The sequence below is a fragment of the Oncorhynchus clarkii genome, chromosome 3 (genome assembly GCF_045791955.1).
Source record: "Oncorhynchus clarkii lewisi isolate Uvic-CL-2024 chromosome 3, UVic_Ocla_1.0, whole genome shotgun sequence".
NCBI lineage: Eukaryota > Metazoa > Chordata > Actinopteri > Salmoniformes > Salmonidae > Oncorhynchus > Oncorhynchus clarkii.
Genome location: NC_092149.1, coordinates 17,273,121 through 17,298,219, shown reverse-complemented (window position 1 = coordinate 17,298,219; position 25,099 = coordinate 17,273,121). Strand labels below are relative to the sequence as shown.

The 25,099-nt window shown below is 44.7% G+C and overlaps 1 protein-coding gene and 1 pseudogene across 2 annotated transcripts in view; one reads left to right on the top strand and one right to left on the bottom strand.

Annotated features, from left to right (window-relative positions):
- Positions 1-9,813: 9,813 nt before the first annotated feature.
- Positions 9,814-14,436, top strand: LOC139384956 (NXPE family member 3-like; annotated as a pseudogene).
- A 4,488-nt stretch (positions 14,437-18,924) lies between these two features.
- LOC139389719 (glutamate receptor, ionotropic, kainate 5) overlaps positions 18,925-25,099 on the bottom strand; it is a 146,249-nt gene continuing 140,074 nt past the window's right edge. The window contains exons 17-20 of one of the 2 annotated variants that reach the window (XM_071136631.1): positions 24,045-24,270; positions 23,347-23,475; positions 22,992-23,158; positions 18,925-21,685 (exon numbers count right to left, since the gene is read on the bottom strand). In XM_071136631.1, coding sequence (XP_070992732.1) covers positions 21,059-21,685; positions 22,992-23,158; positions 23,347-23,475; positions 24,045-24,270 — 1,149 coding nt within the window. In that variant the 3' untranslated portion in view covers positions 18,925-21,058. The remainder of the gene's footprint in view (positions 21,686-22,991; positions 23,159-23,346; positions 23,476-24,044; positions 24,271-25,099) is intronic. The other variant, XM_071136640.1, reaches the window with a different exon arrangement.

The window sequence follows — 25,099 nt, the reverse complement described above, 5'->3', positions numbered from 1 at the left end:
ACCACCAACTTACCATCCTGAGACAAGGCCGAGTATAGCCCACGAAGATCTCCCCCACGGCACAAACCCAAGGGGGGCGTCAACCCGGAAACGAAGATCACGTCAGTGACTCAATCCACTCAAGTGATGTACCCCTCCTAGGGACAGCATGGAAGAGCACCAGTAAGCCAGTGACTCAGCCCCTGTAATAGGGTTTGAGGCAGAGAATCCCAGTGGAAAGAGGGGAACCGGTCAGGCAGAGACAGCAAGGGTGGTTCGTTGCTCCAGTGCCTTTCCATTCACCTTCACACTCCTGGGCAAGACTACACTCAGTCATAGGACCTACTGAAGAGATGAGTCTCCAATAAAGACTTAAAGGTCAAGAACAAGTCTGCTTCTCTCACATGGATAGGCAGACCATTCCATAAAAATTGAGCTCTTTAGGAGAAATCCCTGCCTCCAGCTGTTTGCTTAGAAATTCTAGGGACAGTAAGGAGGCATGCGTCTTCTGACCGTAGCATACGTGTAGGTATGTATGGCAAGACCAAATCGGAAAGATAGGTAGGAGCAAGCCAATGTAATGCTTTGTAGGTTAGCAGTAAAACCTTGAAATTAGCCCATGCCTTAACAGGAAGCCAGTGTAGAGAGGCTAGCACTGTAGAAATGTGATAAAACAATGTAATCCTAGTCCAGATTCTAGCAGCCGTATTTAGCACTAACTGAAGTTTATTTAGGTCTTTATCTGAGTAGCTGGAAAGTAGAGCATTGCAGTAGTCTAACCTAGAAGTGACAAAAGCATGGATTAATTTTTTTGCATAATTTGTGACGGAAAGTTTCTGATCTTACGTAGATGGGAAAAGCCTGTCCTTGAAACAGTCTTGATATGTTCAACAAAAGAGAGATCAGGGTCCAGCGTAACGCCGAGGTCCTTCACAGTTTTATTTTAGACGACTGTACAACCATCAAGATTAATTGTCAAATTCAACAGAAGATCTCTTTGTTTCTTGGGACCTAGAACTAGCATCTCTGTTTTGTCCGAGTTTAAAAGTAGAGCATTTGCAGCCATCCACTTCCTTATGTCTGAAACACAGGCTTCCAGGGAGGGCAATTTTGGGGCTTCACCATGTTTTATTGAAATGTACAGCTGTGTGTCGTCCGCATAGCAGTGAAAGTTAACATTATGTTTCCGAATGACATCACCAAGAACTAAAATATATAGTGAAAACAATAGTGGTCCTAAAACGGAGCATTGAGGAGCACCGGAATTTACAGTTGATTTGTCAGAGGACAAACCATCCAAAGAGACAAACGGATATCTTTCCAACAGATAAAATCTAAACTTGACCAGAACTTGTCCGTGTAGACCAATTTGTGTTTCCAATCTCTCCAAAAGAATGTGGTGATCGATGGTATCAAAAGCAGCACTACGGTCTAGGAGCACGAGGACAGGTGCAGAGCCTCGGTCTGACGCCATTAAAAAGTCATTTACCACCTTCACAAGTGCAGTCTCAGTGCTACAATGGGGTCTAAAATCAGACTGAAGCGTTTCGTATACATTGTTCTCAGGAAGGTAGTGAGTTGATGCGCAACAGCTTTTTCCAAAAAAATTGAGAGGAATGGGAGATTCGATATAGGTCGACAGTTTTTTATATTTTCTGGGTCAAGGTTTGGCTTTTTCAAGAGAGGCTATATTACTGCCCCTTTTAGTGAGTTTGGTACACATCTGGTGGATAGAGAGCCATATTGCACTTTTACTTTCTCCTCCAATACTTTGTTTTGCGTTATTTAAACCAAATTAAACATGTTTCATTATTTACTTGAGGCTAAATTGATTTTATTGATGTATTATATTAAGTTAAAATAAGTGTTTCCTTCAGTATTGTTGTAATTGTCATTATTACAAATAAATAACTAAATAAATAGTATGATTAATCGGTATCGGCTTTTTTGGTCCTCCAATAATCGGTATCGGTTTCGGCACCATAATCGGTTGACCTCTACTTCATTCAGTATGTTGCTCATCAACTTGCTTGTCAACAGATCCCAATGCAGCCTCACTCTCGCTGCTGTCACTCTCGCTGCTGCGGCTCGTTGTCCTCGCTCTTACAAGCTAGTATCTTCGACTACTCACGTCACTTGACTTGTGGTAGAATGTTACATTTTCGTCGCGGAAATTTGCAGGGTTACTCCTTTCTCTTCTCTTATCTCGTCATAGCGACTACCAGTCTGACACCATGTTATGTTTGTTCCTTATATAATGACAAACTGGGGCGTAGGTTTAACTACTTTTAATGAACATATACTTCAGCTAGAAAACTCCATGTTTAGCCATGCAAGGCATTCTTCAACCATCCGCCTCCCGCATAGCCTGCTGGGTAACGTAGTCTAAATGTTATTAACACATAACAACACAATGTCTGTCTCTCACTCTCTACCTGTTCATACCCGCTCCTTTTCTTCTCTCCCTCCCGTTTCTTTCACCCCCTCTACCCTCTCCCCCTACTTCCCCTGCCTCCCCATCCTCTCATCTCTCCATCTCCCTCCTCTCTTCCACCTCTGTCTGTTTAATCTCTCTCCCCTCCCTCCTTCACCTCCTTCACCTCCTTCTCTTTCTTTCCCTGCCTCCCCATCCTCTCATCTCTCCATCTCCCTCCTCTCTTCCACCTCTGTCTGTTTAAACTCTCTCCCCTTCCTCCTTCACCTCCTTCACCTCCTTCTCTTTCTTTCCCTCCTCCCCCTCATTTTTCTCTCTCTCCTTCAGTCCCTGCCTCACCCTCCTCATCTCTCTCTCTCTAGCTCCATCTCTCTCCTCTATCCCACAGACAGACAAAGACAGTTTGAAGTCGATAAATTTTTTTTAACCAATATCCTTTAAATAATTAATTCAATAATTCATAAGCAGGCTTTTAGTTTCTAGAACTAAAGGTGTTCGATGGGGTTGAGGCCTACTCTGTGCAGGCCAGTCAAGTTCTGTATGGAGGCCAAAACCATTTCTGTATGGACCTCGCTTTGTACACTGGGGCAATGTCTTGCTAAAACAGAAAAGGGCCTTCCCCAAACTGTTGCCACAAAGTTGTAAGCACAGAATCGTCTGTAGCATTAACATTTCCCTTCACTAGAACTAAGGGATCTAGCCCGAACCATGAAAAACAGCCCCAGACCATTTTTCCTCCTCCAACAAACTTTATAGTTAGCACTATAAAGATGGTGAAGCGTGATTCATCACTCCATAAAACGCGTTTCCACTGTTCCAATGGCGGCAAGCTTTACAAATCAAATCAAATCAATCAAATCAAATTTTATTTGTCACATGCACATGGTTAGCAGATGTTAATGCGAGTGTAGCGAAATGCTTGTGCTTCTAGTTCCGACAATGCAGTAATAACCAACAAGTAATCTAACTAACAATTCCAAAACTACTGTCTTGTACACAGTGTAAGGGGATAAAGAATATGTACATAAGGATATATGAATGAGTGATGGTACAGAGCAGCATAGGCAAGATACAGTAGATGGTATCGAGTACAGTATATACATATGAGATGAGTATGTAAACAAAGTGGCATAGTTAAAGTGGCTAGTGATACATGTATTACATAAGGATACAGTCGATGATATAGAGTACAGTATATACGTATGCATATGAGATGAATAATGTAGGGTAAGTAACATTATATAAGGTAGCATTGTTTAAAGTGGCTAGTGATATATTTACATCATTTCCCATCAATTCCCATTATTAAAGTGGCTGGAGTTGAGTCAGTGTCAGTGTGTTGGCAGCAGCCACTCAATGTTAGTGGTGGCTGTTTAACAGTCTGATGGCCTTGAGATAGAAGCTGTTTTTCAGTCTCTCGGTCCCAGCTTTGATGCACCTGTACTGACCTCGCCTTCTGGATGATAGCGGGGTGAACAGGCAGTGGCTCGGGTGGTTGATGTCCTTGATGATCTTTATGGCCTTCCTGTGACATCGGGTGGTGTAGGTGTCCTGGAGGGCAGGTAGTTTGCCCCCGGTGATGCGTTGTGCAGACCTCACTACCCTCTGGAGAGCCTTATGGTTGAGGGCGGAGCAGTTGCCGTACCAGGCGGTGATACAGCCCGCCAGGATGCTCTCGATTGTGCATCTGTAGAAGTTTGTGAGTGCTTTTGGTGACAAGCCGAATTTCTTCAGCCTCCTGAGGTTGAAGAGGCGCTGCTGCGCCTTCTTCACAATGCTGTCTGTGTGAGTGGACCAATTCAGTTTGTCTGTGATGTGTATGCCGAGGAACTTAAAACTTGCTACCCTCTCCACTACTGTTCCATCGATGTGGATAGGGGGGTGTTCCCTCTGCTGTTTCCTGAAGTCCACAATCATCTCCTTAGTTTTGTTGACGTTGAGTGTGAGGTTATTTTCCTGACACCACACTCCGAGGGCCCTCACCTCCTCCCTGTAGGCCGTCTCGTCGTTGTTGGTAATCAAGCCTACCACTGTTGTGTCGTCCGCAAACTTGATGATTGAGTTGGAGGCGTGCGTGGCCACGCAGTCGTGGGTGAACAGGGAGTACAGGAGAGGGCTCAGAACGCACCCTTGTGGGGCCCCAGTGTTGAGGATCAGCGGGGAGGAGATGTTGTTGCCTACCCTCACCACCTGGGGGCGGCCCGTCAGGAAGTCCAGTACCCAGTTGCACAGGGCGGGGTCGAGACCCAGGGTCTCGAGCTTGATGACGAGCTTGGAGGGTACTATGGTGTTGAATGCCGAGCTGTAGTCAATGAACAGCATTCTCACATAGGTATTCCTCTTGTCCAGATGGGTTAGGGCGGTGTGCAGTGTGGTTGAGATTGCATCGTCTGTGGACCTATTTGGGCGGTAAGCAAATTGGAGTGGGTCTACGGTGTCAGGTAGGGTGGAGGTGATATGGTCCTTGACTAGTCTCTCAAAGCACTTCATGATGACGGAAGTGAGTGCTATGGGGCGGTAGTCGTTTAGCTCAGTTACCTTAGCTTTCTTGGGAACAGGAACAATGGTGGCCCTCTTGAAGCATGTGGGAACAGCAGACTGGTATAGGGATTGATTGAATATGTCCGTAAACACACCGGCCAGCTGGTCTGCGCATGCTCTGAGGGCGCGGCTGGGGATGCCGTCTGGGCCTGCAGCCTTGCGAGGGTTAACACGTTTAAATGTCTTACTCACCTCGGCTGCAGTGAAGGAGAGACCGCATGTTTTCGTTGCAGGCCGTGTCAGTGGCACTGTATTGTCCTCAAAGCGGGCAAAAAAGTTATTTAGTCCGCCTGGGAGCAGGACATCCTGGTCCGTGACTGGGCTGGATTTCTTCCTGTAGTCCGTGATTGACTGTAGACCCTGCCACATGCCTCTTGTGTCTGAGCCGTTGAATTGAGATTCTACTTTGTCTCTGTACTGACGCTTAGCTTGTTTGATAGCCTTGCGGAGGGAATAGCTGCACTGTTTGTATTCGGTCATGTTACCAGACACCTTGCCCTGATTAAAGGCAGTGGTTCGCGCTTTCAGTTTCACGCGAATGCTGCCATCAATCCACGGTTTCTGGTTAGGGAATGTTTTAATCGTTGCTATGGGAACGATGTCTTCAACGCACGTTCTAATGAACTCGCACACCGAATCAGCGTATTCGTCAATGTTGTTGTCTGACGCAATACGAAACATGTCCCAGTCCACGTGGTGGAAGCAGTCTTAGAGTGTGGAGTCAGCTTGGTCGGACCAGCGTTGGACAGACCTCAGCGTGGGAGCCTCTTGTTTTAGTTTCTATCTGTAGGCAGGGATCAACAAAATGGAGTCGTGGTCAGCTTTTCCGAAAGGGGGGCGGGGCGGGGCAGGGCCTTATATGCGTGGCGGAAGTTAGAGTAACAATGATCCAAGGTCTTTCCACCCCTGGTTGCGCAATCAATATGCTGATAAAATTTAGGGAGTCTTGTTTTCAGATTAGCCTTGTTAAAATCCCCAGCTACAATGAATGCAGCCTCCGGATAAATGGTTTCCAGTTTGCAAAGAGTCAAATAAAGTTCATTCAGAGCCATCGATGTGTCTGCTTGGGGGGGGATATATACGGCTGTGATTATAATCGAAGAGAATTCTCTTGGTAGATAATGCGGTCTACATTTGATTGTGAGGAATTCTAAATCAGGTGAACAGAAGGATTTGAGTTCCTGTATGTTTCTTTCATCACACCATGTCACGTTAGTCATAAAGCATACGCCCCCGCCCCTCTTCTTACCAGAAATATGTTTGTTTCTGTCTGCGCGATGCGTGGAGAAACCCGTTGGCTGCACCGCCTCGGATAGCGTCTCTCCAGTGAGCCACGTTTCCGTGAAGCAAAGAACGTTACAGTCTCTGATGTCCCTCTGGAATGCTACCCTTGCTCGGATTTCATCAACCTTGTTGTCAAGAGACTGGACATTGGCAAGAAGAATGCTAGGGAGTGGTGCACGGTGTGCCCGTCTCCGGAGTCTGACCAGAAGACCGCCTCGTTTCCCTCTTTTTCGGAGTTGTTTTTTTGGGTCGCTGCATGGAATCCACTCCGTTGTCCTGTTTGTAAGGCAGAACACAGGATCCGCGTCGCAAAAAACATATTCTTGGTCGTACTGATGGTGAGTTGATGCTGATCTTATATTCAGTAGTTCTTCTCGACTGTATGTAATGAAACCTAAGATGACCTGGGGTACTAATGTAAGAAATAACACGTAAAAAAACAAAAAACTGCATAGTTTCCTAGGAACGCGAAGCGAGGCGGCCATCTCTGTCGGCGCCGGAAGTACACGCCAAGCTAACGCTTGGCATTGCGCATGGTGATCTTAGGCTTGTGTGCGGCTGCTCGGCCATGGAAACCCATTTCATGAAGCTCCCAACTAACAGTTCTTGTGCTGATGTTGCTTCCAGAAGCAGTTTGGAACTCGGTAGTGAGTGTTGCAACCGAGGACAGACAAATGATAGAAATGATCTTGCCTTGCCTCACTGGCAAACTCTCAGCTAAGAACTTTCCTAACTTCAAATTATAATATCGTGTATCAGCCTGGTTTTAGACCTGGACATACAGTAGCACTGTTTCAGCAGCTATGATTGCCTTAAATTATATATTCAATTGCTTAGATCATAGGAATCACTGTGCTGCCATATTTATAGACCTATCCAAGGCCTTTGATACTCAACCATGCCCTCATTCAAAGGTTGTCTGAAATGGGCCTGGACCAGGCGTCTTGCAATTGGTTTGGGAACTATCTGTCAGACAGGATACAATATTTGCTTTCTGATGGTATCAAGTTACCTTGATATTACTAAAGGTGTCCTAAATTGGTCCGTTTTGGGATCTGTCTAAGATATGTGGAATTGTTTTAAGAAGGTCATACCAAGAATCACTTTGCTATTTTATTTTGAGTTTTTAGACTCAGTATAAAAAAATATCAATATCAAGTATCAAAATATCAAAAATATCAATAACAAGTATCAAAAAATATGTTTTTAATGATTTGATGAAAATGTATTTTTGGCCTTACTGCTATTAGCCCATACATTGAATAACAGATTCACCACATCGAACAACAGATAGTCCCCCAAAAAATCTAAAGGAAGTTTGTTCTAAAGTGTCTGTCCTATAGCTTAGAGATATAAGAAAGAAAATGAAGCATTTAAAAAAAAAAAAGATTACAATTGAATTTGGCCAAAGGAAATGGCTCAACAGAATGACAAAAAAAAAGACAAAAAATGACAAAAATAGGCTAATTATTATTTATTTTACAACAGACCTATCTTAAACTAAATTTGGAGCACACAATTAAAAAAACAGATCCAATTTTATTTAGCCAATGAAATTGTCTCAACAGAATTAAAAACAGGTTTTGCATATTTTAAAAAACTGGTTTCGATTAATAAATAGGCTTAGAATAATAACAATGATATACAATAATGATAAAACAAATTATTATAAATGAATGTAAGTTCCAAAATTGCCTCCTACCTGAACAGTAGCCTGCATTTGGCCTTGACAATGTTCTTCTCATCTTCCACTAAAATATTACAACGTGTATTAAATTCCCCTTGTAGGCTTTTCACAATAGGCATACTCTTTTTCCTCAAATTTTTGTTTTACTCAACAGTGGCCTAGGCCAAGGCTGCTTGCTCTCTTGCTCTCTCTCCTCAGCAGCAGGCCCATGTGCCTGCAAGGTGTGAGAGAATGGTTTTGAAGAGCGAATTTGGGGTGTAGGCTGGGATAGACAGCCTCTCCTGGGCCATTTGGTCCCCTACATTTTTATTTATTGGCTTTTCATTTTTTATTGGCCAAAAGCTGCAATTACCAGCTAAGTATTTTAACCTAAGTACTTTACAGCACTGCTTGTTGCAGATGAAAGTATGTGTGTAAATATGTAGTGCACATGAAAATAACTTGATGTTAAATTCCCATGTGCTGAATAAAAAATACAAGTTATATGGGTTTCCATGACATTTTCAACTCTAGGCCTACTGGTGGTTTTGTCACACAAAGAATTGCGTAGGTATAGCGAATGTGCCCACTCTGGTATTGGCATATGTGCTCTATCCAACAGCTTGCAGATACAGTGCAGGTATAGCCTACTACATGATGAGATTATTATGGACAAAAGTGCTAGATAATTTTTATCTGTCAAATGGCAGCCAAGCATCAATCATTATGTCACCAGAATAAGACCTTCCACATTTATTTAAAGGAATATCAATCTCATCGCTGTGCACTTTCACCAGTCTGTGAAGTTAATCATAACTTATTTAATCTATAGCCTAATAACCTGCATGCTTTCATGATGTAGTGACATACATTTTCCAACATGTAGGGAACTTTACTGCATAAAAAGTTTGAATGGAAACCTGGTTAATGTCAAGCCATTTTGAGGATGCTGCAATTATATTTTAGATGAATGTGCGTATGCCTACAGGAGACTATTGATGTAGCCTAATCAGATTAAAACATTGTGACTGGTTGTGTTTATGCCACATATAAAATGTAATACCTTGTAAAGTTAAATGATAAATATTTAGGCAATATTGAGCGTTATGTTCTAGGAGAGGAGGCAGAGCGTGTGTTAAGCTTTTCCGAATAACTGGGCCAGCCTGGAGCAGATGTGGCCAAATTATTATAGGAAGACTTGGGAGACTGATGATCTGAAACAGACAGCACATTTAGTATCAGAAGTAAAAATACAGCCAGACTGGCCTGCTACTCTGCCTTCCTAGACCTTATAAACTGTCCAGAGTCGATCCACAACTGATCCAGTTCCTGATTCAATTCTTCACTGTTCTTTCATGTGTAATGATGCACCTGGCCTCTCAGCTGCATATCAGCTATTCCTATTTGTTCTTATCGATTCATATTTAAAATTGATGCATCTTTGAATGCTTTTATGTGTGGTGTGATTGCTAGCTAGCATATTGCAGATCTAAACAAACGATCCACCAACCACTATTGTCACTATGAACTGTGGCTAGAGGGCCAGATAGACTGTTAGACCGCAGACTATTCTGGCCTGTGGTATAGTAAATGTTAGCACATGTAAAAGCATAACGCATAAGGGACGTACCAAAAGCCATTCATATAGGGGAGGCTCATGCAAGCAGATGAGGAAATTTGACTAGGATTGAATAAATTATGTAGTAAAGCTTGCAAGAGAGCCAATGTTAACCAGGGGGGAAAATGCACTACCTTCCCCTGTGCCCAATAAAAAAACACAAAACCCCCCCAAAGCAAAAAGAAAGACGTTTGACAATCCTCCCCTATTTTGGACCACCCCTCCCCCCAGTAAATTGTGATCTGTCCTTTACCAGCTTCTTTGTGTCAACATCAGGCTGACTGACAGAGGATGGCCACGTTGTGGAGGAGCCTGTTCAAATATATCTGTATCTTCTTCCTGCTGGCCCTGTCAGGCCTCTTCTTCCTGTTCAGCAACATTAACATTCTGGAGGTAGGGTACAGCCATCTGGCCTAATATGAACCAATCTCACATTGCTTCTATCACCCTCTCCCCCTCATCAGGGGAGCTACAATGGGGCGTCACTAGCTGCTCTTATCAACGTGGGTGTATTTACATACACTAGTGTTGCTTTTAATTATATTGGGTGGCACAAAAACAGTCCACAGGAAGCCATAAGTTAATTACAATTCCATTTCAAATTACTGTGCTGGGTGGCAGGAAACTTGGTCATTATGAAGGTTGGAATTTGAGTCAAAATATCTAAAGGATCGTATTATTAAACAGACTTTCCAAATGTGGGTCTGTTGTAGACCCACTTCCTCTCTGTCCACATATGGTGCACGTGAAGGACTTTTATTTTGACCTGAGGTAAGCAGAGGAAGTCGCTCTACATCAGACCCACGTTTGGAAAATCTGTTTAATAATACAATCCTTTATATATTTTGTCTCAAAGTCGGCCTTCATAATGATCAAAGGTCTTGCCCATCGGCACAGTAAGTTGGAATGGAATTGTATTTAACTTCTGGCTTCTGTGGACTGTTTTTATGCTAGTGTATGTAAATACACCCACGTTGATAAGAGCAACTAGGGCGTCACGAAAACAGTAGGTTTTTAGATACTACACTTGATGCATAGATTTTGCCAGCATCCGCAGAATGCAAGCCACTTTATCAAGTGTTCTTGGGTGTGAGTCGTGCGTCAAATACGAGTACAAACGCGTAATTTTACACTGAACAGCGCAAGCCTCTCACAGAGCTGTGCTGCTTATGTCCAGGTTTCATTGAAATTAATGGAAGCGTCACACACTCTGCAAAAGTTAGTGTCCAGTGTAGCATGCCTGTTAGTGACCTCTCCTCTTTACTCAGCAGAAGCTCAACTGCCAAGCAGTGTCAATGTTCTACCAGCACCAAAGCAGCACCAACATCCACATCCACTGTAGCCAGCAGCCCTCACCGGAGGAGATAATCACCTGGCCACAGCCTTAGCCCCATTCGGTGAATGTGTCCCTGAACCAGACCCGTGACCCTGCACACAGGCTTTTTGTGATCCTGCCAGCAGGGAGCAGGAGAGAGTTGCACGTGGGGGACTAGTTGGAGACTCTGGTCCAAATGCATGATTTCCAGGGGCGTCCCAAAAGCTATGGTGGAGACTTCTTGCTGGCCCGGCTGCATTCCTCCAAGTTGGGGGCAGGTGTTGCAAGACAAGTGTTGGACCACAGGAATGGGACCTACTCTGCCTACTGCCATTTTCCCGTTACTATGGCAGGGGTCTGCAAGGGTGGCGATGACCCTGGTCCATTCTAGAGAGGCAATTCACGTTCTACAATGGATACGAGAGGAACGGCCCGACCGGATTCCCTTTCAGAGTCTGTTCCGCTCTGGAAAACTGTCCCAGACAACTGTATGTAACCTGTGTCTACCGACAAACCAGAAGCCGCTGTGCAATTTCACAGACCCCCACACAGGGGAGCCCTGGTACTGCTACAAGCCCAAGCTGCTGAGCTGTGACACACGGATCAACCACGCCAGGGGACCCTACAGTATGTGAACCATCTGCTCGTGAACAAGGAGGCATTGCTCTTTCAGAGGTTAGTGAGTTTTACAGTAGTAAGTGAATGAGTTTAGAAGTGCGAAATGTATTCTCAGACTTGTTTCCAATGTATCAGATTGCTTGCTGCAATGTGTTTATTTAACATTGAAATATGATTACTTCTCCACTTTTTCTCAGTGGCGTAAACATCAAAGTTCCCATTCATCCTTCAGGGTCTGACAGTGTCATTGTGCTGCCTGGGAAAAAAGGTAGGAGAGCAAGGAGATACCACAGTACAACTATGTGTTTATCTTTTTAACACTAGCTAGCCAGCTTACTAACTGCTCAGCTCTGCTTTGTGGCTGTATCATTCAACCCTTGAGAGTTTCTGGGTGTTCAGGACAGTATTCAAGCCAACCCCTACAGTAATGTAAGGTGGGAAAGCACCTCTATTGCCTGTAAAGTGATGATGCTAGCTGGTACAAGATGCTTGCTTTCCTCTTTCAGACGTGGAGAGAAGCAGCATGAAGACAGAGTCTACCAGGATCACTCCTTCCGGGTATTACTTCCAAGGGTCATAGCGAGTGCTGGGTGGTGGTATGATGCGCCCGTTTAACAACTTGTCTGCCACTCAGTGTCTGAAGGGCAAGGTGGTGTGGTGTACATGTACAGAGACTATACTGTCAGACAGTGGTTTGAGTACCTCAACACCTTAGTACCAGGTGAGTCCTGCGGCATCTTTCACTCTCTGCTGCCTCAGGTGCTTTCTAACGCTCTCCTCTGTCTGTCCAACTTCCAACTCTCCCTTCCTCTTTGTGACAGAGCTGAAGGAGTTCAACCTTTACAATCCTAAGAATGTGGGGTCCTTCATGGCAGTGGACAGCACCCACAACATCCTGCTGAAATACCGTTGTCACGGTCCTCCAATCCGCTTCAACACTGTCATCGCCAGTGAGATGCGCTATGTAGCTAATGAGCTGGAAGGCCTGACTGGCAGGTTAAACATTGTGGTGATTATCAGTGTATGGTCCCATTTCAGCACCTTCCCTGTGCAGCTCTACATTTGCCGACTACGCCACATTCGGCGGGCGGTGGTGCGGCTTCTGAACCGGGCTTCGGGGACGCTGGTGGTGTTGCGCTCGGCCAACTTCCAGGCCCTGGACCCGAAAGTGAGCCTGTACAATAGTGACTGCTTCTCAGTGCAGCTGGATGGGGTGCTCAGGGCAATGTTCAGGGGTCTGGATGTTTTGCTGATAGATACCTGGGAGATGACCCTTTCCCACCACCTCCCCCATTCCCTCCACCCACCTTCTATCATCATCAAGAACATGATAGACATTATCCTCTCATGTCTGCCCATAGTAGAGCTAGCATATTAAGATATATTTATGTCAGAATTCTCTATCATTCAACACCTACTGTATACAATATTCAACAAATTCCTAGAAACACCCAATTCTGCATACCATACATGTACATTATGTGTGCTTCCAATGACATAGACTGACCAAATGAATCCAGCTAACATAGACCACCCAAAGGACATCCAGCTAACTTGACACAACTGTGGGAATCATTGGAGGCAACATGGGCCAGCATCCCTTTGGAATGCTTTCGACACCTTGTAGAGTCCATGCCCCGACGAATTGGGGCTGTTCTGAGGGCAACCGGGGCAGGTGCAACTCAATATTAAGAAGTTGTTCTTAATGTTTTGTACACTCTGTAAATTGAACGTAAGGGATTTGCTCATTTAATTTTTTTTTATAAAAGTACAGACTGAGCTTCAAAATAGTATATCATACACTTTAGTTGGAGGATAAATGGGAAACTTGTTGTCCCACTTGAGACAATTATGAGAAAATGCCCTTTGAAAGATTTTTATGAGATTTTTACACCTCCTACAGAGCTCTTCTTTGTTTACACCCATTCAGCATAATCACACTCTCTTAAGCCTTAACCCCACCCACAAATTGGAAACGCATGTGAGTCAGCATGGCATCGTCCTCCAGAAAGTAATCTCACTACTTTATCCCTAAGAGTCTGTTGATGCACCCGTGTGTCAATCTAAGTAACATAATAGAAAAATCCCTTCAAAATCCATCAGGCTGCGTCTCAATCCACCGCATCCGCCTATGTTGGCTTTCTGCATCTGCCTATGTTGGCTTTCTGCATCTGCCTATGTTGGCTTTCCGCATCTGCCTATGTTGGCTTTCTGCATCTGCCTATGTTGGCTTTCCGCATCTGCCTATGTTGGCTTTCTGCATCTGCCTATGTTGGCTTTCCGCATCTGCCTATGTTGGCTTTCCGCATCTGCCTATGTTGGCTTTCCGCATCTGCCTATGTTGGCTTCCTGCATCTGCTTATGTTGGCTTTCCGCATCTGCCTATGTTGGCTTTTCGCATCTGCCTATGTTGGCTTTCTGCATCTGCCTATGTTGGCTTTCCGCATCTGCCTATGTTGGCTTTTCGCATCTGCCTATGTTGGCTTTCTGCATCTGCCTATGTTGGCTTTCCGCATCTGCCTATGTTGGCTTTCCGCATCTGCCTATGTTGGCTTTTCGCATCTGCCTATGTTTGCTTTCTGCATCTGCCTATGTTGGCTTTCCGCATCTGCCTATGTTGGCTTTCTGCATCTGCCTATGTTGGCTTTCCGCATCTGCGATGGAAGGTGGCTACGGTGTTATTTGGAGTTACAGAGGTGTTTGTCAGACCATGAGACATCCCGAAAATTGGTCTTCTCACAAAACATCTATTGCGTCCGAACGGTTTGGCCTACAAACTTTTATGACCACTCTATGGAAAGAGGAGACTCTCACAAATACCCTCAGTTTGCTACGACTACTACATGTTTCACGGGACTCATCTGAAGGTAACCCAAACAAACAAGTGGAAGTAGTTTTGGGGGTCTGGGGGTAGTATGGGGGTAGTTTTGTGCCCCCCCCAAAAAATAAGGGGAGTCAACAAAAAAAAACTAACATCCTGAGCTTTCAAACACAGTGCATTCAGAAAATGTTCAGACCCCTTGACTTTTTCCACATTTTGTTAAGTTGCATCCTTATTCTAAAATTGATTACATTGTTTGTTTTTTCTCCTCAATCTACAAACAATGCCCCATAATTATTCATTTTTTACCTTAGTTTATTTCTTATTTTTAAAATCGGCCTAGGAACAGTAGGAACTGCCTGCTCAGGAGCAGAAAGACAGATTTGTACCTTGGCAGCTCGGGGGTTTGAACTTGCAACCTTCCGGTTACTAGACCAACGCTCTAACCACTAGGCTACCCAGCCTTATTCAAAAATCTACATACAATACACCATAATGACAAAACGAAAACAATGTTTGCTAATGTCTAAAAAAAAAAATATTTACATAAGTATTCAGACCCTTTGCTATGAGACTCGAAATTGAGCTTAGGTCAGCTGTAACCTGTTTCCATTGATCATCCTTGAGATTTTTCTACAACTTGATTGGAGTCAACCTGTGGTAAATTCAATTAATTGGACATGATTTGGAAAGGCACACACCTGTCTATATAAGTCCCACAGTTGACCGTGCATGTCAGAGCAAAAACCAAGCAATGAGGTCAAAGGAATTGTCCGTAGAGCTCTGAGACAGCATTGTGTCGAGGCACAGATCTGCGGAAGGGTACTAAAAACAATCTGCAGCATTGAAGGTCCCCAAGGACACAGTGGCCTCCATCAATCTTAAATGGAAGAAGTTTGGAACCACTAAGACTCTTCCTAGAGCTGACTGCCCTGCCAAACTGAGCAATCGGGAAGAAGGGCCTTGGTCAGGGAGGTGACCAAGAACTCGATGGTCATTCTAACATAGCTCCAGAGTTCCTCTGTGGAGATGGGAGAACCTTCCAGAAGGACAACCACCTCTGCAGCACTCCACCAAACAGGCATTTATGGTAGAGGGGCCAGACGGAAGCCACTCCTCAGTAAAAGGCACATGACAGCCCACTTGGAGTTTGCCAAAAGGCACCTAAAGGACTCTCAGACCATGAGAAACAAGATTCTCTGGTCTGATGAAACAACGACCCTAAGTACACAGCCAAGACAATGCAGGAGTCTCTGAATGTCCTTGAGTGGCCTAGCCAGAGCTCGTACTTGATCCCGATCTAACATCTCTGGAAAGACCTTTAAATATCTGTGCAACGATGCTCCCCATTAAACCTGGCAGAGCTTAAGAAGATCTGCAGAGAAGAATGGGAGAAACTCCCCAAATACAGGTGTGCCAAGCTTGTACTGTAGATTCATACAATAGAAGACTAGAGGCTGTAATCACTGCCAAAGGGGCTTCAACAAAGTACTGAGTAAAGGTTCTGAATACTTATGTAAAGGTGATATTTCCATTTTGCAAACATAAAAAAAAGTTTTTGCTTTCTCAGGTTGACTCCAATCAAGTTGTAGAAAAATCTCAAGGATGATCAATGGAAACAGGTTACAGCTGACCTAAGCTCAATTTTGAGTCTCATAGCAAAGGGTCTGAATACTTATGTAAATAAAATAAAAATTGTTGACATTTGCAAACATTTCTAAAAACCTGTTTTCGCTTTGTCATTATGGTGTATTGTATGTAGATTGATGAGGGAAAAAAGTTATTTTATCAATTTTAGAATAAGGCTGTAACATAACAAAATGTGGAAAAAGTCATGGGGTCTGAATATAGGACAGACACTTCAAAGCATTATTCCTCATGATTTATTTGTGACTGCCTTTTTGCCAACTATTAATATGTTTTCAATGTGTTTCTATAATAGTAAAAGCCAAATTCAATGTTTTATCCGGATGTGGTGGTCCTGGGATGGAGTTACACTTGGTTTGCTGTTCTGAGGCCGGTTTGACGTACTGCCAAATTCTATAAAACAACATTGGAGGTGGCTTATGGTAGAGAAATTAACACTGGTGGACATTCCTGCAGTCAACATGTCAATTGCACGCTCCCTCAAAACTTGAGAGATCTGTGCCATTGTGTTGTGTGACAAAACTGCATTTGTGTAATGACTATACTGTTTAATCAGTGTTTTGATATGCCACATCTGTCAGGTAAATTGATTATCTTGGCAAAGGAGAAATGCTCACTAACAGGGATGTAAACAAATTGGTGCACAAAATTTGAAATAAATGTTTTTTTTTGCGTATGGAACATTTCTGGGCTCTTTTATTTCAGCTCATGAAACATGGGACCAACACTTTACATGTTGCGTTTATATTTTTGTTCAGTACATATATGGACCAGGGTATCCCCCATACTGTTATAGACAGAAGCTTGTGACATGGTAGACCAATCAGGACTTATCTCTCAGCATGTCCAACCACTCCATTATCTCAGCCAATTATGACTAGCTAGGAAGGATTGTGTCTTTCTCCTAGTTTAGCTCTGTACTTTATTCTTGGCTGAACTAGGCTCATCTTTTTTTTTAAATACTCATCCGACAAAAGGTTGTAACTAAGGTGCATGAAAGTCATCATGTTCAAGAAGAAATTTCTGCAGAAATCAAAACAACCTCAGATCCTGTAACCGTTCACATTTCTCTTATTCTCGCTACGGAGCACAAAACTCCCATTTTCAAACAGAGTTTGAATGTCACATTCATGTCCTTGTGACATTACGTGTGTACATTTTGATAAAACACTCAATTCAACAGTTGGATCACATGCTGCACATCTACACTATGTTTATTGTGGGTTTTCATAAAAAAATATTTATTGGATGGTGACATGTTGCCTGAGTTGGGATGGGGGGAATGGGATGAGGATTAGGGGTGGAGGCCCACCACTTTTTGTTTGTTCTCCTTTATATGCAAAACTGCGTAAATCTCCAATTATCTGTTTATCTGTATTAGTGCTGAGCGATTAGTGCTTTTTTATTTTTTTATTTAATTTAAATTTGACCTCTTTTCCTCCCCAATTTCGTGGTATCCAATTGTTGTAGTAGCTACTATCTTGTCTCATTGCTACAACTCCCGTACGGGCTCGGGAGAGACGAAGGTTGAATGTCATGCGTCCTCCGATACACAACCCAACCAGCCGTACTGCTTCTTAACACAGCGCGCATCCAACCCGGAAGCCAGCTGCACCAATGTGTCGGAGGCTACACTGTGCACCTGGCAACCTTGGCTAGCGCGCACTGCGCCCGGCAGCCACAGGAGTCGCTGGTGCGCGATGAGACAAGGAGATCCCTACCGACCAATCCCTCCCTAACCCGGACGACGCTAGGCCAATTGTGCATCGCCCCACGGACCTCCCGGTCGCGGCCGGTTATAACAGAGCCTGGGCGCGAACCCAGGGACTCTGATAGCACAGCTGGCGCTGCAGTACAGCGCCCTTTGGTCTTGATTTAAGGGGAGGGTTAGGCAAAAGGTTAGCAGTGTGGTTAAGGTTTAAAGTAACATTTTATGAAGATAAATTGTAGAAATAGGTAGGGTTTATGATGCAGTGGTAGTGGCAACTAGTATCAGGTCTCTGTTTGAGCCAGAAACAGCAAACGCAATGGATTAGGTTCATTGTAGTTAATTACCACGTTTCTGCACTGAACAAGGTTGAATATTTGCTTAACTCCCTTCAACCCTACTCCCACATAATTCTTGACTTGATTTCTCTCCTGCGTGATTTTATTTCTCTGTAAAGAACTAACTAAATGGAATTCAAGTAATTGAACAGATGTCGGTCAATTAGTTGTTTAATAAACAACATTTTAGCACTATTCTACCTTAAACATTTTACATACTTTTTCGTATGGTTATCTTTTATAAACGTTAGAAAGGGGGAGGTGCCTACAAGTCTCAGGTTTTTTTTCTTCTTACCTCTCCTGCATATGCTATTTTAATTCTACTTTTAAACTCTCATCATATTGTAAATAAATAAATACACATTTCAAAACAAGTTCACATTTTTTGTTAAGCTTACATTGTTGCCCCTCCCTGTTGCACACAGTAAGCTTGGCTGGTTTAAGATGAACTCATCAAACCTGTTACATTCAACCCTGTTACTTTGTCAACTTTTATGGTAATTTTTCTTCTTTTAACCTGTGGAGATAAAACATGTTTGTTATGAAGTTGAACATGTGCTCTTTATGACAGAATGTTAAAATGAAGTGAAATCAATAGCTATTACACTACCCAAAAGACACTATCAGTGGAACGACCCAGCTAAGATGGATACCACAAAATAATTAGGTGCTCAGCCTGAAACTGAGAAACATAGAATAAAAGACAAATTGTCAGACACACACTTTAACACTGCAGGAACAGCTTGGACAGATAGAATATTTTTTTAAATTCCAAACGAGTTTGTGTGTCTAGGATTTAACATCAGGTGGTTGCTATGGAGAGGACGTACCCGTCACCCCTCACCTCTATCAACCCACCGCTGCCCACCCTCCACCCATCTCGCCAAAACAGCAGCATCCTCCTATAGATCCGTACTTCAATAGAAATAATAATAATACAAATTGAATCATAATATTCAACTTCATTCTTTTAATAATCCATTTAGCACTAGTATAGAAATATGAAAAAATTACAGAGAACTGAAAAGTTAACAAAAACGATTTGTTTGTTTTGTTGAGTAAACTCTCTCCTCTCACAGACACCCCTCTGATTCACTTTGGCTACCCCCCCCCCCTGACATTGTTATGCGTCCCAATACTCAAAGGTCTTCCTTTTCTTATATCCTTTCCCTCTTCACCACTAGATAGGTGAAAAGACCGGTTTAGAGATGCACCAGTGCTTTCACCTGTCTATCCCTGTAAGATCAATTGTTATGTAGGAAAGGAGATGAGGAAAGGAGGCCAATGAAGTGTATTGGAAGAAAGCCATCCAATGGCTTCACTGCATTGAGTTGAGACTAGAGTGGTGACCTATGCAGATGTGTGTGTCTGGCTCACTGATGAGGGTCCAAGAGAAGAACACAGAAATAATTATGTATTTCTTAGGTTACATGGTTATGTCTGTCAGTGTGTGTGTATGATGATCTGTGGTGTATGTGTGAGAGAGGCAGCAGAAAGCCTCAGAAAGTCTTGAACCCTGTAACATTATTCCTCATCATACTTTTAGAACATTAAACCATGACCTCAGTCTCCTCCATAGTCATTGTGTGGCTATTAGTTATTAAAGGGGAATAATTACCAGATCTAAAGCTCCACAGGCTGTAATGAGAGGGCTCAGGGTGGTGTGGAGCTCTGTGTGGAGCTCTGGCAGGCGTCTGTGCTGCAGACAGCCAGTTCAACGTGATGTAGAGCAGGGAAGCTTTAGTCTCAGCCTCCCGGCAGCAGAGCCAAGCCCCCAGCAAGATGCTGCCCAGAATTACCAGATCAGGAAAAATCTCATTATGGAAGTAGTTCAATTAGGGATTTGTCATTCTAATACAGTCCTCCTTTATCTCTCTGTTGCATTCCTATTTTTTATCTTACTCCTCTATCTTTCTCCATCGCTCTCTCCTTTTTCTCTCTATCCTCTCTCTCTCCTCTTCCTTTCTCTGTCTGTGCTATGAACAGAGGTAAAGAGGAGAAAAGGCTTGGCAAGTATTCTCCAGGATAACAAGTCATTTCACATCGCAAAGCCTCTGATTATCATATACTTGGTATGATCATTTGTTCCTCTCACTTGCTGTAAGGACAGACCTCTGCGCGCGTGCACACACACACACACACATTATATTATGCATATCTGACTTTGTTACAACTAATTTCCAGCCAAATCTGCTTTCTTCAAAGTCGTTTCAAAAGCAGCTACGGGGTCCCCAGAGGGACAAAACACCTCCTCCACACAGTAAACCTCAGGGGAGTGTTGTCTTCATAGTGTGTCGTGATCCACCACATTAGTCACATATATAGTCTTTATTTTTCTGTAACTTCCACTTAGAACAATGGTAACCAAACGACAAAGACAACAACAAAAAAATCTGGAAAATCATATAATTCTCTGAGTCAGTTTTAAAGTCTTCTGTTGTTGTATGTTACATAGATTAAAGGTCCTCCACGATGTGGACTCCTCCTCCAGTGGTCACTGTCCAGAGAGGAAGAGTTGGACGCTCTAGATGAGAGTCTGTGGTACCATGGAAAGGGAAAGATAGAGAGATGGAGATAGAGAGCGGGGAGAACAGAGAGAGACCAACAGAGAAACCAGTAGGTCTGGCATCAAATTATATGAGTTACCTGACTACTTTATCCAGTGTAGCTCAGTCCTGATTGGTCCACTGGTAAGTCAAGATAAGAACCGAGCAGCCATCTTCAGGTAAATCACAAAGCCAGAACACAGCAAAGCATGGTTCTGTGAACAGACTGGGCTAACATCAGACCCAGCTGGGCAGCGCACTGGAGAGCAAAGGAAGTCTCTCCTTCTTTCTCCTTCTGTATGGGTGTGTCTTTTGGTATCTGTGCAAATATATCATTTCCATTGCTTCATCACACGTCTCACAATGTCTTTGAGCCCTCTAATTCTCTCTCTCTCTTTCTCCCTCCTTCTCTCCCTGTAGTTCCCTCCTGGAGGCAAATGTACAGAGGGTCAGAGAATAGTGTCACTGAGCAGCTCAAAACATCAGTTAAGTCACCATTAACTTGCCCCCATATACCCTCCAGCCCCTCCTAGATCGTCAGTCTTAGTCCTGCTTCCCCAGAAGGTCTGTGTCGGTGCTGCTCTGTGGGGGTGGTATGGGTAGGCAGGGTGCAGGGGTGCTGTGGGGGAGCCGCCGGGGGCTGGACCCCCCTCCCCCCTCGCTGTCTGTGTTGGAGGAGGAGGGGGGAGGAGGAGGGGGCAGGCGCGGCAGGGGTGCAGATGAGGGGGGGATCCTTGTGGACCCCATCCCTGACCTCAGGCTCTGGATCCTCCTGCACTCCTGGCAGATCCTGACGTGCGTGCAGCTGCGAGGTAGCGCCAAGGGGACCTGTGGCTGGGGCGGGTGAGGAGGGGTGGTGTTGGCCCCCAGAGGGTCCTCCAGGAGTCGCTGAGGCCCAGGGCCCATGTCTGAGGGACCTCCCCCAGCCCCTACACCCCCTCCTGGCCCCCCTGCTCCCCCAGTCAGGGGTCCCGAGCCACTGTAGAGCTTGCCGTTGCTGAGGCGCATCTCCCGTACGAGGCGGAGTGGCCGCTGGGTCCCCAGGGCGATGCGGGTGGGGTGACGGAGGGCCGCGGATTTGCCCAGGGGGCGGCGACGACGGGAACGGGAACTCTTCTTACAGGAGACGGCATTTCGGAACTCTGTGAGCATCTCCTGACAGACAGACACCTGGGAGAACAGAGGAGAGGGACGACGGGAAGGGGAGAATAGGGAGAGATAGGGGGTCACAAAAGCAAAGTAGACAGACGGGGGGAAAAAGAGGGAAGGCAAAGGGAAAGAGATAGAGGGGGAGAGTAGGATGGTGGGGGGAAGAAAGAGGGAAGGCAAAGGGAAAGAGATAGAGGGGGAGAGTAGGAAGGTGGGGGGAAGAAAGAGGGGAAGCAAAAAAGAGAAGGGAAACAGGGTGGAAACAGGGTGGAAACAGGTGGAGTAAAAGAGATGGTAGGAGGAGAGGAGAACCGAATGAGGGTTATAGAAAGGTAGAAATGGGGGGGATGGCAATGAAAGTGGTGATGAGGGGAGATGTAGAGATGGATAGAGGTTGGAGAATATCCAAAGAGCAGAGAGAGTTAATACAATCCATACAAATTACCAACTGAACAGAACAAATTGTGTTTATTATATATAATATATAATGGTACATAATGAATTATGAACAAACAGGCAGGCCCGCAAACTGAGGTGTATGTAGACAAACAACACACCCAAACAGACACACACACACCTCTAACATTCCAACAGCACCACACACTTGCAAAAAAGTTCCAACAAAATGCATCAAGGACATATAGACATAGACATTATGGAATATTCTAATCTACAAAATCATAACAATGATGAATAATACTCTTACACAAACAGAAACAGTATTCATTATCAGAAAACAGACACTGATTGACAGAATGACGGGGGTGGCAGACACACAGAGAGATGAGTGATCCAGGAATGGAAACGAAGAGTACCAGCATGTGAGGCATGTAAAAGAAGATAGATCATGACATTTAATGCCAGGGAAATCATTACACACTGATTCTTATGCAAGCAAATATTGGCATCACAATATTGGCTTATCCATACCCTGTACTAAACATGAACACTTTCTGATCACAGTCAAAATACCCTCCCGCGATCACACACCAACGCTAGTACTATAGCATGCCAACACATGTTCACACAACATCACAACATGTGACTGGACCCTGACCTGCTTACAGGAGAAATCTGTCCTGCTTCATTTGAGGTTCAGTTGTAAAATAGCAACCTTCATCATCCATGCACAATACATAGCAAACCCAACAATGAAACACACAGACTAGACACACCGATTAACATACACACACACACAAGTGGTGCAAGAAGCAGCCCGACGAACACATATTCAAACACACACAGTTCCAGAGGCGGCCCAACAAACACACACACTGCACGACAGAGGATGGGGAGTAAGGGTTGGTGTGTTGCCATGGGGACCTACTGGGGTGGGTCTGTGGTGTCGGCGAGGGCAGGAGTGAGGGCGTACCTCGTCTGTCTCTGAAGAGCAGCGCGTCGACCACACAAACTCCATGATGGCCACGAACACAGCGATGATGAGGCCACAGATCAACACCACGAAGATACCCCCAATGTTCTCCATGCCCAGGCCTGTGGAGGAGAGACATGATGGTTAATGCACACACACATACAGTACCACCAATATACCCCTGATTTAACACAAGAACAGTTACCACATACCCTGGTAATCTCCCATCTTACAGTACATTCAGAACACTCACAGACATTAGTTGAGATACAAAGCTGCAAAGACACTGGAAACAGAGTAGTGTACTGACCCTTGGCTCTGTGGTCCTCCTCTTTAGGGCACTGTCCTCCCTCCCACCACCTCCTCTTCAGGATCTCCAGCCTGTTGTTCTCCTGCAGGTGCAGGATGGCCATAGTGATCTCCTCTCTGAACGGAGAGCCTGGGAGGAACGAAAGGAAAAAGGGATGAGGGGATTAAAGATGAAGAGGAATTAAAAGGCTTGTGGTCTCCTCCCCTTCTCATCCAGATGTTGTGGGTTGTACCACTCCCCCGTCTCTCCCTGTCTCCCATCCTCCCTCTATTTCACCACCATTTTCACACAATCTCTTCTCTCTTTCCCATCTCTCATTTTTCCCCATCTCTCCTCTCCCCATCTCTCCGTCTCTCCTCTTTCCCATCTCTCCTCTTTTCCATCACTCCCGATCCATCTCTCCCCCATACCTTCCTCCATCCCTCTCCCCATACCTCCCTCCATCCTTCCCCATCACCCCTCTCTCCTCCTATACCTCCCTTCAACCCTTTTCTCTACCATACCTCCCTTCCTTCCTACCTCTCTCCCCCATACCTCCCTCTCCTCATCCCTCTCCCCCATACCACCTTCCATCCCTCTGACCACATACCTCCCTCCCTCCATTCCTCTTTCCCCCATACCTCCCTCCCCCATCCTTTTCCCTCCCCATACCTCCACCCTCCATCCCTCTCTCCCCCATACCGCCATCCCTCTCTCACCCAGTGGCATGCCGATGCCGTAGCCCTTGGTGTCCAGCAGACCACCTATCTGGGTGAGATTACAGTTGAGTTTGCGGTAATACTCATTCATGGTGCTCTCCAGGAGGAAGGCATATTTAGAGTTGACCACGCGGGCAATGCCCTCCTCCGTGCTTTTCACAAACACACTGGGCTGCTTGGAGTGCATGTAGTTCCACATGCGCTGGTATGTCTGGTAGCGCGAGTTCTGGAGGGAGGGAGGGAGGTGGGGGGGTGGAGGAAAGAGATGGGGAGGTAGGAAAGGGAAAGGAGGGGAAGGGAGAGGGGAGAAGGGATAGAGAAAGAAGGGTAGGAAAATATATATATATATATTTCCTCATATTTACTCATAATTAAACAGATGCATTATTCTTTATCCACATGCAGCTGAATCAAACGCCAGGGGGTAGTGTACATTCAATATGTCATGCTAAGGAACAGCATAGACACAGAGTCAAGGTAACAGCAACCAGTTAGATACAGTATTGTATATGCAACAAAACAGGTGAGATGTGGGTTGGATGTGAAGGACTCTTCGGTAGTGTGTACAGTTAAGAGGTGGAGAGAGGGATGATACAGCATCAAGGGAGTTCTGGGTAAGCACAATGAACATACACACAATAGAGATACATAAACAAACACTCACACTCTAACCCCACACACACACACACCTAAACATTTACTCACAAACACAAATGCACAATCAAGCACACAGTCCAAATACACTGACAAACACAGATGCCAACACAGATGCCAGCAGCTCTTACATTAGCAAACACTGACACTCAGCCACTTAACACTAACAGCCATAAAGAACACAACAGGAGCTCAGAGACATGCCAGCAAATAGGGAAACAACTACACTCTCACACACACTGTGCTCAACCACATACCCACCTCACCATACACACACATACAAATAGGAGCGATCTGAGACAGGTCGGCAAATACTAGAACAATAGCACACACACACACCTCCCTACCAGTCATTCTCCATTCAAAGCTCTACATACGCCACCCAGGGCCAGCGTCGGGCC